The 14,952-nt window shown below is 30.8% G+C and overlaps 1 protein-coding gene across 1 annotated transcript in view; it reads left to right on the forward strand.

Moving 5' to 3' along the window:
• Positions 1–693: 693 nt before the first annotated feature.
• LOC126906344 (dopamine D2-like receptor) overlaps positions 694–14,952 on the forward strand; it is a 55,390-nt gene continuing 41,131 nt past the window's right edge. The window contains exon 1 of the mRNA XM_050686908.1: positions 694–1,062. Within this exon, the coding sequence (XP_050542865.1) occupies positions 990–1,062 (73 nt within the window). The 5' untranslated portion in view covers positions 694–989. The remainder of the gene's footprint in view (positions 1,063–14,952) is intronic.

The raw sequence follows: 14,952 nt of genomic DNA on the forward strand, positions 1-14,952 counted from the left end.
GACTGAAATCAACTATATAGCTGCTATAGTAACTTTCACTTACGGCAGGATCACCGTTTAAAATTTATATTGGTCTCGTTGGCTTTTCCTATAGATAAACGATTGGTAATTTTCAAAAGGTCACCTTTGTACAAAGGCTTACGCGTACACATAAAATGTGTTTGAAAATCCTATACAGTGTCCCGTTCAGTCCAACAATATTGAAGTGAAAAACCATAACTCACATGGTCATAAACCTTTGGTGTAGGTGTGCAACACAATGTCGTATACCATTTAATATTAATTACTTCAATGCACCTCGTGTCTGCTTCTTTTTTTTTTGACGTTCGTGTCTGTCGTTTGTGCGTGTTCAATAGTGTGCTTGCAACAAAAAAGGTTATGGTAAAAAATAAGGTCGTACTCTGATTAAAATAATGAATGTTTTATTGTTATCGCCCGACTTTATTACTCACTTATATATTTGCTTAATTATTTTTGACAGGTGGGCAATAGCATACATGTGGCGAAAACACATCGGTCGCTTTTTTTGACACCGGCAGTTCCATCTTGTTCAATCAGCATTTATAAAAAGCCGATCAATTCAGCCAGCGCTCCGTTGTCATCGTAGTCGCAGCGTTTGTACAGGTGCTGTTGACGGGCCACGTGACAAAGGCGGCCTGGTCGGTGCGGCTGCACCCACACCTGTAACATAGCGGCCTCGGCAGCGGCGGTGGACACGCACAGCGGACTGTGTCACCGTCACGGTGTACGACGGCAACGCGACCGGCGTGGTCGTCGGCAACGACACCGGGCCGTCGTCGCTGCCACCGCGACCGACACCGACGCCGCTGGTCACTTACCAGAACGCGGCACCCGGCGACGACGGCTGCGGCTACTGGTGGGCCCTGCTGGCCGTGTGTCTAGTTTTGGCCACCGCTGCCGGCAACATACTCGTATGTCTGGCCATCACATGGGAACGCCGTTTGCAAAATGTTACCAACTACTTTCTCATGTCGCTCGCAGTCACCGATCTCATGGTGGCCGTTCTCGTCATGCCCATCGGCATCCTCACTCTGGTCAAAGGTGTGTAAGCAAAAAACTTTAATAATACTAACCGTGCAAGTTGTTAATTGTTGCTGACGGTAATTAGTAAACAAAATCAGTACGAATGGAAAAATAAATGACTAGTGCGTAACTTGTCCTTTAAAACAGATTAAATAAACTCTTTTAGCGTGTCGTTCGGGCGAATAGGTTTCTGGGCGTGTTGGGCGGTACTCGAAAGCCAAACGTTTTTTTTTTCTCATAAAATTCCTAATTGCAAACGCCTAAACAAATTAAAGTAACAAAAAAAAAAGCACGAAGCAATTTTTTTAAAAGTTATTGGAAAGTAATCAAAATAAATTTATGCATTGTTGTAAAATTATTACACTAGTACTATGCGTTTTTTAAATAATAAATGAAAACAATGAATCGTTCGTGCAGAGTCAAGGGAAATTTACGATTTACAGGTGGTTGTTTCATACGGCTCGTTATTAACTTTCGCACCGGGTAAATTGTTGACGATCTCAGTGAATTAATGGCCCCTTGATTTGCAAACCGATTCCTGTATTGTCTGAGCTCGTTAAAACTATTGATTTGCTTATAAAAACTTTGCCGACTGTAATAGATGATACGCGTATTGAGGTCGAAACCGAACCCAGGAGAGAACGGAAAAACTTTGTAATACAACAAACCTCTTATCAATCGCTAATGAGTTAATAACACATTTAATTGCCGTTCGTCCGCTTGGCACACGACGGCTACGCATCTCCTCTAAATTACAATATCATATGCTGTGCACAATCTTTGTGCTCTAAATAGTTTGTTAAAGTTTCAATACCGGTGGTTATTATTAAGCTATAATTTAACGAATTAATTGTAAGTTACCCAATTAACGGAGTTGCTGCACGACGAGTGTTTTTGAATATCTCATATACATGTATAGGATAGCCAAGGTGGCAAATATTTGGACTTCAATGACGTCGCCCAGAGTATTCGAACCGACCGATTTATCTTTGTTCTGTGGTAATCAAAGCTGAACACGAAAATGAATTATCATTTCTTTCCGCTGTCACGAGGTTAAATTGTGTACAGCAACAATGAATCCCATGGAAATATTTCATTAAGAAACACAATACCATATGGTATGCTCAGTACTAAATCAAAGAACAATGTGTTCCCTTACTGTTTTTGATGGAGAAATCAATAAATGAAAATCATTTCCGAATGTTTTTCTCAAAAATCATTAAAATAAAAAATATTAACGAGTATAAATATATAGTATGATTTATTAAGAATACAACCACCCATTTTTTATTTAAATAATCATTTTATTTGACAAAAATTTACAAATTTAATATTTGATTCATTTTATGATCGTAAGTAAATATCAAGTTTATTGTAGGAAAAAATTATTTCTTAACGTAGAGTTTAGGGGTAAATTTTGAAATTTAAATGGAAACCTATTGTTATTTTTTTTTTAAATAGAAATATTTAAAATAACATTTTCTCTGATCGATGTTAATCAGTTTTATACTATTGATTTTTGTGCTAATATAATTTTTAGTAATAGTAGTGTGTAACGTAGTGAATTTTTATGTGTGTATCACTACCACGTTTTTCACCTTTTCTAAATTTTTAAAAGATAATATTGCAAAAAGTAATATTATAAAACTGGTCAACAACGAATCAACGTTTTAATTAATCCGTTCTCCATTAAATAGTAAAAAAGTGTATAACGGGTTCCCATTTCACTTTCGAAAGTTACCTTTATAATCACCTTTAATACCTTTAGTAAATAAAATTTTACTTATTTCATTCTATAAAAGAAATCATTTTTAGCAAAAAAATGGCAACAATTATTCTTACTAAATCAAACTAAATATGTCATCAAAAAAGAATTAAATTATCTAAATAAAAAAAAACGGTAACGTATCGAACAGTATCCCACGTGAGATGAATTGAAATTCAGTCAACCGAATCAATTGGTACTTAAGTGCGACGAACACGTGGCAAACACTTCAGAAATATGTGAAGTATTTCGTGTCAAATGTTTTTTATTCTATTTTCAAATTTGATATTTTAGACTGATATTTCAATCATTTTTAAAAGATCTCAACTTTTTCTATGAACTTTTGATAGATAATTCTACAAATGGTTTTTGAAATTTTTATCAGATTGTTGAAAACTTAAGTAAACAATTTTCCCACGTACTTTATGGGAATATTTTCGACGCAAAACCATTTATATTTTAAATATTTATATTGCAAACACTTATGTTGGCTGATGCCGATTAAATTAATGAGGTAATTGTAGTGAACTTCCAAATAATAAATACTATATGAAGTTATCTTTTTCGGAATTTTACTACTTTAAAATGTGTTATTAAAACACTTTTTAACAGTAAATATTACCCAATAAATAAGATATGTTTTGTATTAGAGGCGTTTTTAAAAATATAGAAGTCATAACCAAAAGTATTTATTTTTATTTGTTTTTTAAAAGCACTAATTTATTTTCGGCAAATGTTAACTTGTGATGTAGTAAAAAGTTTTTTTTATAAATTCACTTTTTCATTAAAAGTATAAAAACATTTGTAAGTACAAAACGTTTTATTGTACCGTAAACTCAAAATCAAGACAATGAGGAATTATTCAATGAAAAATTGGCGTTGAAAGATAACCGATTCTCAAAGCACTCGCAGGTATCGCGAGATAACTTTTTTTGAAATGTTAGCTTGCAATCCCTTTAATCCATTGATTTACTATACTTCTTAAAGCAGATTGATTGCTTTAAAATCGCTGTTTCTTCAAAAACACGTGTTTTCATAGATATAAATTCTGTTGTATTATTCTCGAAAATTCCTGTTGAATAAATTATAGAGAACATACACATTCATTCAGAAATAAAAAATTTTAATGGTTACGCTATATTTGCTGGTATCGAAGGACCTTAAATGTGTGAATAAAATGGTTGATATCCAATACTAAATTACAGGGGTCGGATTAAAAAAAAATTCCGTTTAACGTTTAAATATATTATAGCGTTATCTTATAACTGAGTTTAACGTTATTCAACATTTAAATATCATACAGTTTTTTTATAAATATTTTTAATATTAAAAGTTATTTAAATTTTTTTATTGAACGTTTTAATGTTAGTACGTTTTTTCGTTTAAATGGTTCGAAACGTAATTATAAGAAGTTTTTAATATTATCAAATAACTACTTTTTTTAAATATTAAGCTAGAAAATAATTAATTTTTTTCGTAATAAGAATTGTTTTATGTTATAAGTTGTAATATGCTTAACGGTATTTTATATTTATTGACATCACATATTTTTAGTTTTTTTGTTTTTTAATTACGTTTTGACAAAATTATTCATTTTAAACGTCTACTTTACTAGTTGAACATGAAAAATCATGACTAATAATTGAATAAAAGATGTGTTAATTTTAATAAGGCATTCAAACAGCTGAACTCAGTGTTAGATTATTATTTTGCAAGTATGAAAAGTATTTCTATAAAAATGATTTAGAAAAATTGCTTCGAGTCAAAAATCTGTCGACAAAGTTTTACTTTGTGTAATGAAAATATTTTTAGCTCATGTTATAATAATTTTGTGATTATATAAATATAAGCATATTATGGTATTAATAAAAAGCTAAAAGCTTCCGCGATTAAATTTAAGCTTTTTCCTGGAGTTATTCATAAATATCATGTTTTTTTGTAGTACTCGCACGCCGAATGAGTATAATGGATGACGATAAAACCTACGCTCAAGTCAAGTGTAGGTGTTGCCATATACTACGGTAAATCAAGTTGATTTAGCTGGTTTTAATCTCACAAGCCACGAGAAATTTTATGCAAATTGTTTTGTTACACCTTTTAATTATAAACTATATTTGTATGCAAAGGTTTTTGCACACGTTTGTGCGGTGTAAAGTTAATAGGTCAAAGTTTGGAAAAACAATTTTTCAGAGTAGTGAGAGAAACATGCTCAACTACCCACGCGAGACAGTTTTATTTACATCCAATTTTTTTTAGAAAATTCGATCTTGTTTTTTCGCAGGAAGAATGTTGAATTCAATTTATAAATATAATACTGCTGTAAATCACTTTAAGATAGTACGTTTTTATTTTACAATTGTTTGTTATTTGTGCTACGAAATTAAAAAATTGTACAAATTTAAGTAATAAACTGAACACTAAAAATGTTTGTCTAACCAAAAAAATGTTATACATACACAGTTAAAACTAGCAGTGAGCTTGACTAATTTTCACAAATATTTCATACATAAACATGTTAAATTAACTTTTAGTTTCATTTTTTTTTTTTGGGGTTGAATTTATAAAATAATTTACATCATATCCAAATTAATATTTATAAGAGTATTATTTTTAATATATATATTTTGACGGGTAATAGTATTTTGTTTTGTTTAATTTGGTAGGGTTTTAAATTTATAATTCACTTGATAAGTTTGCGATTATAATTGAGAGGAATAGTATGTCTTGTGATAGCCGGGTTCATTAACATCTATTTATTGTTTTATCTAAAAAGTTATAGTTTTGGATTTTTGTAGCGATAGTATTTCCATGTCATTATAAATTAGCGTGTTTCTTGCTAATCAAAGACTTAATTGCACATCGTCTAGGAAATGGCCGTAAAAAAACTTTATTTGGCAATAATTCGTATTGTTATACCGTTACAGCAGTAGATAGAGTTTGAACAGAAACTTTCTTTAAAAACATTTGTTTAAAAGGATGGTTGAATTATTGATATTGAAATTGATAATATTGATGATAAAAAAATTGGTGTCGATAAGTCTTTGATTTTTTTGATTAAATAATACTCGAATGAAAACAACAGTAACGTTCATTTATAAAATTCTTAAATTTAGATTTCTGAACCTTATATTACAATTCTTGAATAAATTAAAATATTTACTGTGGCAAGATAAGGTTATTTACAAGGTATCGAGCAAGTTTAGGTAATTATGATGGTTTTGCTATATCCAAAACTAATTAATAAATGTCTGCGATAATTAACAAAAAATTCTAATACCTCTCTAGATGATTTGTTTTAACAGCTTTGCCATGCTTAGCTTTATTGTCATTTACATTGCATATTCATCAATTATTTATCATCAAACTTTCTGTGAAATCAATACATTAAAGACCAACTTTTGATACTGTAAAATAAAAGCATGAAAAAATTCAAATTTTCGTTCACTCTAAAATACTTTAGAGATTTAACTACAAAACATTAAAAGATAATTTTTCTACCGAAATTGTTGTCTGGAAATCTACTGTAAATGGCTTTTAATTTTTTTTTCTTCATTCTTCACAGATTTTAATATATATATATATTTATAATACATAATAAATCGAATTAATTATTTTTAACGGTATTTGTAATAATAATTTTTTAACAAATCGCAAAATATTGTTTTGAAGTTGTTAGATTTGTCATAATACTTATGGTCAAACACGAAATTTTGACGTTGGAAACTCATAGCACATTGCCTTATTACACAGCTCAAATAGCTTTATACAGGATCATTTTGAAATTAATCCAGCCCGTTTATCGAGTTCCACTTACTTGCTTAAGAACGAATATTCCTCTCGTTATTGTTAGTAAAGTTACTTACCTTACATGCACACAACAAAACTATTCCGCTTGGTTTAAGTTGAGCTCACAGGATAAATATATCTCAGAATTTTGACAAAATCGTGCCTATACGCGTTGCAATATCTGTACGTTGAATAGACTCCTCTTACATCTGTATACGAACATGAAAGGAAGTCTGTAGATCGTTAACTTACATTACATGTATTTACCTTGTTCTAAAGTATGAATAAATTGTTTATTAAAAAAAATAATAATAATGGAACCTCTGAGGTTAAACTTAAACGCTTTTATTTATGTTTTTATAGTAATTATCATCAAAATATAAGTAAATGCGTCGTGGTCTACAAATTTTCGAGTTTTATCAATTCATCAAATTTATGCATAATGATTGTTTGATCATATAGTTTGTGTCACTGACGACACACGTGTTCCAAATTCCTAACAACAACAAAAGATGTACTGAAGTAATTTAAAGCAAATCTGAAAATAATGCGTAAATCTTATTCACAATTTTCATTTGTTACAATTTAGTTAGACAGCTGCTATATATATATTTTCACGAGGACTCCCCAAAAGCTGATTGCATCAATTTAATATTATCATATATAAACGTGATACCTAGTAATAAATATCTGACTCACGACGGTAAAATGAAAATCAATAGATTGAAAAATGTGACCTGATTCGTTGAGTTGAAGTAACACCTCTACTCCAAGTCAAAACTCAATTCCAACATTATTAAAACACTCAGTGAAAAATCGTACTAACTAATCAATATAATTATTTGATTTCTCATATAACCAGTATAGATAATAGAAGATTTAAGGACATCGTAAAAAATAATGTATTGGTAAACTTTACTCGTTCATAGATTTCATGATTAGATTTTATTCGATTGAATTCATTAATAATGTATTTATTGATTGTTAAGTACATGTTGAATATTACCCGACAAAATTCTCAAGTCTTCGTTGATGGATATGGATTTTCTAAATAAGTTAAAGCGAGAATGATTGATCACAATATCAATTAGATGTTACTATATATTAAATTGAGTTTTAACTTGTAATTTGTTAAAAATTTTAATTATTTGACACGTATCCAGAAGATTCATAGGTTTAATCTGTCATAGATATTGAAAAAAAAAACCTTGATAAAAAAAAAAAAAGGTCACGACTACTTATTTAGTTTATTAATAAATGATTTTATTAAGAATGACCTCTTAAAATGAATAGAAAGTTTTCGAGTTTTGCTTCTCATTTCATTTATAATTTTTGAATCTAATCACTCTATTTTGAAAACTTCTTTTTAAATAATTATACCAAACTTTTTAATATAATTAAAAATAATATTAAAGTATTTCTTAAAATTAAGACAACTCATAATTAATCAATTAATCGTCTCTCTGTGTTTTGTAATAAATTAAATCACGCTTTACCTTCTGAAAATTAAATAATTAGCTATGAAATCAACCGAAGTGTTACAAATAGGATAACACATTAATATTCGACAAATTTGTTAAGGGAAGAAGGAAATGCTAAAATAATAAATCTAATAGACAAAAAGATAAATAATAATAATTATATTATTATTATTGAATTATAATTTGAAAATGCTCTCTTATAATAAAACCACGTTTTATAATGTGATATAATTAGTAAACATTAGTTAGCAAGTATAAAAAATTAGAAAATTGTGTGAAAAAAAATGACTGCCAATTATAAAAAAATCCGGCCGTTTATTTGCGCTCATTTAATAATACATACATTTTTTATGTCAATACAAGGATCTTCATGTAACCTTTTCTTTGTGATCCTTTAACATTCACTAAAATAATCCAATAATGTAGACAGTTATATTTCAGGCAAAAGAACAATAAAATACAACTGATTTTCTGTGCATAAATCTTTTCGCTATGAAGTGTATAGATATAAAATGTGATATTACAGTAAAATCTCCCTTCAACAGGCCTTCCCTTCAAAAGGAAACCTCCTCTAAACGAAAAAATTCTCGGGTTTCGATTTTTTTATAGATTAAAATCAACCTTTAACGTTTTGAAATCAACGGAAATCTCCACTTAACGTGAAAAAAATTGGCCCGCAGCGTTGTCGTCGAAAGTAGATTCCGTTGTATATCTAAATGTCAACAAATCAAAAGTCATGTGTACACAATAGTTTAGTGATACAACATTTTTCGAAACAGAATGAAATATGATTTACACAGCAATCATCGTATTTGTTATTGATGTGATGATCAGTTTTTAACAAAATGTTATTTTAATAAATTGACATGGGACGATAGTTGAGCCAAAAGCTATTGTAAAATGACGAAATGAACACACTCATTGGTTGATTACACGAATCCCGAGAGAATTGAGGTTGATTATACCACAACGCTTTGTATAGATGCAGTGGGGTAGCAGGCTTTTGTAAATTAAATCACAAAAGCATCACGATAGGGCATCTGTAGGTGGTCGTTTGGAGGGGAACTTAGAGTTGTCCACCATAAATTATTTTAACGTTACCACCCCTAAAGGGCCTCCCTAAACAATTAACGTTGTCACCTTTGTCTCTGCGCCACTTCGTGAACAACAACATTATTTTTTATATTTTCGATTTTTTTTGTTTTTTTGTTTTTCTGTTTTATTAACTCAAAGTCCACGAAAGGTTTATATTTTTTCTTCCAAAACGGTTTAAGAAATAATTAACTCTACTTTTTCGAATACGTTTTTAGGTAGGTTATTAAATTAACACAAATATATTAATAATTAACGGAATATAATAAATTAAATTAATATAATTATTTATTTAATTATCTATTCAAAGCAAAAATATTTATAATTATCATTTAATGAACTGTTTAAACACTTTACACTTGCTTTAATAGAGTTTTGTTTCTATAGGAAATCATAAAGTAGTTTTAACACTTCAATTAAAAATACATTATTAATCAATGGTTAATTTTTAATTGTCATTTTTAAAAGTTATTTAGATATTTATTCAAATTTGATTATGAAAGTCATAAAAAATCGTTAATATTGTCAAGGTAAACAGAATATATTTTGTTAGTTACTCAGATAAAATAGTTAACAACTTCACTTTTTTTCTTTCAAAATTTTTTAGATAAATCCACGATAATATCCTGTGAAAATCTATTTTGTTACTTTGAAAATTTTTTTTTTTTAAATCGTTTGCAAGTCAACGTGTACAATTTTCAGCAAGTAATATCCACAAGTTTAGATTGTGTGATTTTTTTTTTTCGAATTCACTTGTTCTATTTATGACTTACAGACACGATTTAGCCATTAATTAAACTTGATCAAACTCAATTTTTAGTTGATGTTGAAATTGCACGCTAAATAAACACAACTATATTTTTTTTTTTTGGTTATCCAAAACTTACATTTATATTTTGCTGCTTCGGGAAATATCAATAAAATAAGTTAACCTGTCCTGAAAACTTAGAACAATTTCTCATATAACGTATAGCAAAAAAATAATCAACTATTTTCGTTATTACCTGTCTGCCCATTCCGAACACCTGCTGTTATGGTTCATATGCTTTGCACAGAGTAATACCGTCGGTCATACAGTGTACAATAGTGACCCATTACATATCCGGCAGATACACAAATCAGCAATGACAGCCTACACTTAGTTGTTAAAAAATTTTATTTTTGATGACGCCTTAATTTACTTTTTGTTTTCAACTTGCTCTGAAGCAAGAATTTGGAATCCTTTAGTTTAATTATCCGTGTGCATGTGACCACAGGGTATTCCTCAAATACATTTGTGTTGTATTGAAGTTCGGTTCAGTAATTTAATTAAAGATGGGAAAATTTATAAAAATAATCAACTCGAGTTAGGTTAAATAGGGACAATAATGATATGTTAAAAGTTAAAAATTATAAATTAAGTCAAGTTAAAAGTTTAAGTAAAAACATTTATTAATTGAACACGGATTAAAAATGTTTTTTTAATCCTTAAGTCGTATAAAGTTACATAACTTTTGAATCACATAAAGTGTGATAGTTTTCTTGTTCATTTTTTAATTTGTGAATAGTTCAGTACAACTACAGAGACTTAAACCACAAGTTAAATATTACTTTTCGTGCTCTTTCGAGAACATTTATAGTATTTAAAGTATTCATGGTGGAGGGAAAGTCAATTTAGTTCAGTTTCATTTGAGCATCCAATAATATTCGTAATGAATTTTTCTAAAGTGTATATATTAGTACACAGATACACACACAACACTCTATTAAAACTAATTGAGAATTTTTCACAACTCTGATAACAACTGAGCGATCTTAACAATAATTGTTTTTAATTATTTTTTTTTTTATAACACACGATAAAATGACGAGTAAAAGATATACGCATTAAAAAATGTTAAGAAACACTTATTGTATCATTATTTATAAAATTCTAATTTTAGCGATTTTTTAGGTATGCTCTGTTGCAATATAAAAAACAATATATTAATGTTATGTATCTTTTATCCCAATTACCTTTTTACAATAGTTTTTCACCAAGAAACATAAGTGGTCAAATTTAATATTTATTGGATTATTTTCATTTAAAACTATGCATGGAACCAACAATTAAGTCAAACATTTCTATGGCATTAATGTTAGATGGTTATCATACATTCTTCTTCTTCTTTTAGTATNTTCTTCTTCTTTTTGTATTCGACCATTATGATCATACATTCAAATATATCTGCTGCCATTTCATCCTATCTAACGCTAGTACCTTCCAGTCGGCACTTGGGTCTATCAGTTGTACGTCCTTCCTAACTTGGTCTTCCCATCTTAGCCGGGGTCGTCCTAAGGGTCTCTTTCCTTGGGGATTCTCACATTGGACCATTCGGATTACAGTCCCTTCTTTTCTCCATGCGTGTCCTGCCCATTGGAGTCTCCTTTTTTTAATTTCTTTGATTATATCAGGTCTTTGGTACAACTGCTTAAGTTCTTCGTTTTTTCTAATTCTCCATTCCCCCGTGACCTCATCTATACACGGGCCGAAGATTCGTCTTAATATTTTTCTCTCGAATATCAGTAACCTATTTTGATCTGATATCCGTAATGTCCATACTTCACAGCCATACATTACCACTGGACGGATGAGGGTGCAATAAAGTTGTATCTTGAGATTCTTCGATAACGTTCTCGCCTTCAACAACTTACTTAGTCCGTAATAACACTTGTTACCGGATTGGAGTCTTGCTTTTATTTCTAAAAGTTCTTCGTTTTTTTGTGTCATTATAGATCCCAGATATTTGAACTCTTGCACTCTCTGAAACTTATACTGCCCAACTTCTAGAAATGGGTAAACATGATCTGCGAGCTCTTTTCTCTGCACGATCATGTACTCAGTTTTTTCCTCGTTTATTTCTAAACCTATTTTTTTTGCCGTATTTAATAGTTTTTCCGCTTGTTCCCTAAGAATTTCCTTCTTTTCCGCTAGTAATACAATGTCGTCTGCGTAGGCCAATACTCCGATTACGCAACCTCCCAATCGTACTCCGTTATCTTCAACACGGCTCTCCCTGATAACCTTTTCTAACGCTATATTAAACAGTATGGGTGACATAGCATCCCCTTGTCTCAAACCAGTCGATACGGGTATCCCTTGTGATACAATATTGCCAACTTTAATCTTGATTTCTGTGTGCAAGATGTTTGCTTTTATCAGATTAATTAATTTTTGAGGCAATTTGAACTGTTTTAGTACATTCAACAGAGATTCTCTATGTATACAATCATACGCCTTCTTGAAATCAACAAATAATACATGCACTTCTCTGTCAAACTCCCACATTTTTTGAAAAATTTGTTTCAAAACAAATATCTGATCTGTAGTAGATCTATTTTGTCTAAAACCTGCCTGATAATCTCCTAAAATATCTTCTGCCCATGGCTTAATTCTGTTTAATATACATTTGGATAGCACTTTATATGTAACGTTTAATAGCGCGATACCTCTATAATTATCACATACCTGCTTATCTCCCTTTTTGTGTATAGGATATATCAGGGCTGTTTGCCATTCCTCTGGAATAATTTCTTTTTCCCAAACTTCTTTTATTAGCTCGGACATATATTCAAGCAAACCATTTCCCATACTTTTGATCAGTTCTCCAGGAATACCATCTTCTCCGGGTGCCTTATGGTTCTTTAAGTTTCTTATTTGTTCTTGAATTTCCTCCTTACTCGGTGCTAGGCAGATTGTATCATTAGTTTCCATATTCTCAAAGTGGAATAAACTATTTGGCGTATTACAGTTCAACAGCTGCTTAAAATAGTTTGCCCATTTATTTGCTATCTCTTCCTTAGATGTGATTAGCGTTCCATCATCATTTTTTAGAAATTTCTCTGGCTGCTTATACTCCTTACTTAAGAAGTTAACCTTTTTATATAGGTCTCTCGTATTGTGACTAGCAAAATCCTGTTCTGCCTCCTTAAGTATGTTTTGTAAGTATTTTCTTTTTTCGCACCTTAATATGTTACTTGCTTCTCGTTGTCTCCTTTTGAATCTTTCTAACTTCTCCACATTCTCAGTGTCGGACAGCCATATATTTCTAGCATTTTTTCTTCTCTCTATGGCTTCCTCACAAATACTATTAAACCAGGTTTTTTTCTTTGTTTTTTGTTTTCCTATTGTTTTTTCTGCTTCTTCTTGAATAATTTTTTTGACTGTTTTCCACCTTTGTTTCACTTCTCTGCCTGGCTCACTTGCAGTCAGCTTCCTTAACTTTTCCTCTATACCTTTTTGAAAATTTTCAACTACCACTGGATTGTTAAGGTTCGTGATGTCAAACCGTCCCGTCGTTCCTCCTCTCTTTATTTCTTGTCTTCTTTTCAACTTCACTCTCAGTTTACCAGCCACAAGAAAGTGATCCGAATCGTTGTCGGCACCACGTACGGTTCTTATATCTAAAATACTGTTTTTGAATCTTTCATTTATAAGCACATGGTCTATTTGGTTTACATGTCGTCCATCTGGTGACCTCCACGTACCTTTGTGTATCTTTTTATGTGCAAACATGGTACTTTTTATCCTTAAATTTCTTCCCGTTGCCAAGTCTATAAGTCTGCACCCATTATCATTTGATAACTGGTGTAGACTATGCCCTCCTATTATCGGTTTAAAACATTCTTCACGTCCAATTTTTGCGTTAAAATCTCCCAATATGATTTGTACACAACCTCTTGGTATCTCACACAGTATGCTGTCTAACAACGAGTAGAAATCATCTTTTTCATTTTCATCTTTGTCCTCTGTAGGAGCATGCACATTTACGAAGACTACTCCAAACCATTTTGTATCCAGTGTCAACATCGTTAATCTAGAGTTTATAACTTTAAAACTTTTTACTGCTTTTAGTAGCTTGCTGTTTACCGCGAATCCACTTCCAGCTTGTCTTCTTCCGTCACAAGCACCAAAAAATAGCGTTGTATTACTGATTTGCAATGAGCCCGCATCTTTCCACCTCATTTCTTGTAGTGCCACTACTCCTAACTTGTATCTTTCTATCTCTCTAACTACTGTTCCTACTGCTCCCGGTTTAAATAAAGTGCGTACATTCCAGGTCCCAAAACGTAATGCCGATTTCCAGTTTTCCAGTCTTAAATCCTTTAAACCACAATTCCGAGGCAAATTTATATTTGATTCCTGAACAAGAAATTTTTACAGGATAGGTTGTTAGCCTATCGCCAACTCCATTATACCCATGGAGAGGGTAGCTCGGGGCCCCGGGTTCACCAAACCCGTAGTACTAATTGCTTAGTACCCCCCTGAGGGTTTGGTTATCATACATAATTAACTAAAAAAAACTAAGTTACTACAACGAAAAATTAAACTTGTCACATTAACAAGTCAATTAGAAAAATAATTAATCAGTTAAATTTAAATGTCAATAGGTAATGCCTACTTTTGAATTTAACACCACCAAACATCAATGTATTGAAAAATATTGTTTATTTAAGTGTAAACTGTGGACAATTTTTTCCATTAGTTGGTAATCAAATAAAGCCCTTGGGATTTAATAATGAAAAAACGAAATCTCTAGTTTATACAACGGCTCGATACAGTCGCGCCTAAAGATAAAATAAAATAAGCATTCTTTGCGACTATCAGAAAAATTGGTCAAATTTAAAACGAATTGTATTAAATAATATTTTATGTCATGATTTATTCGCACTATTTAAACATTCAAGTTAAAAATAGTGTACCAGGGATTCATGAAGTATTGCGCGAAGAGTTAATCAGAACGATATTTTACAACAAATTTCAAA

The sequence above is a fragment of the Daktulosphaira vitifoliae genome, unplaced genomic scaffold (genome assembly GCF_025091365.1).
Source record: "Daktulosphaira vitifoliae isolate Bord-2020 unplaced genomic scaffold, ASM2509136v1 Scaffold_4, whole genome shotgun sequence".
NCBI classification, from domain to species: Eukaryota; Metazoa; Arthropoda; class Insecta; order Hemiptera; family Phylloxeridae; genus Daktulosphaira; species Daktulosphaira vitifoliae.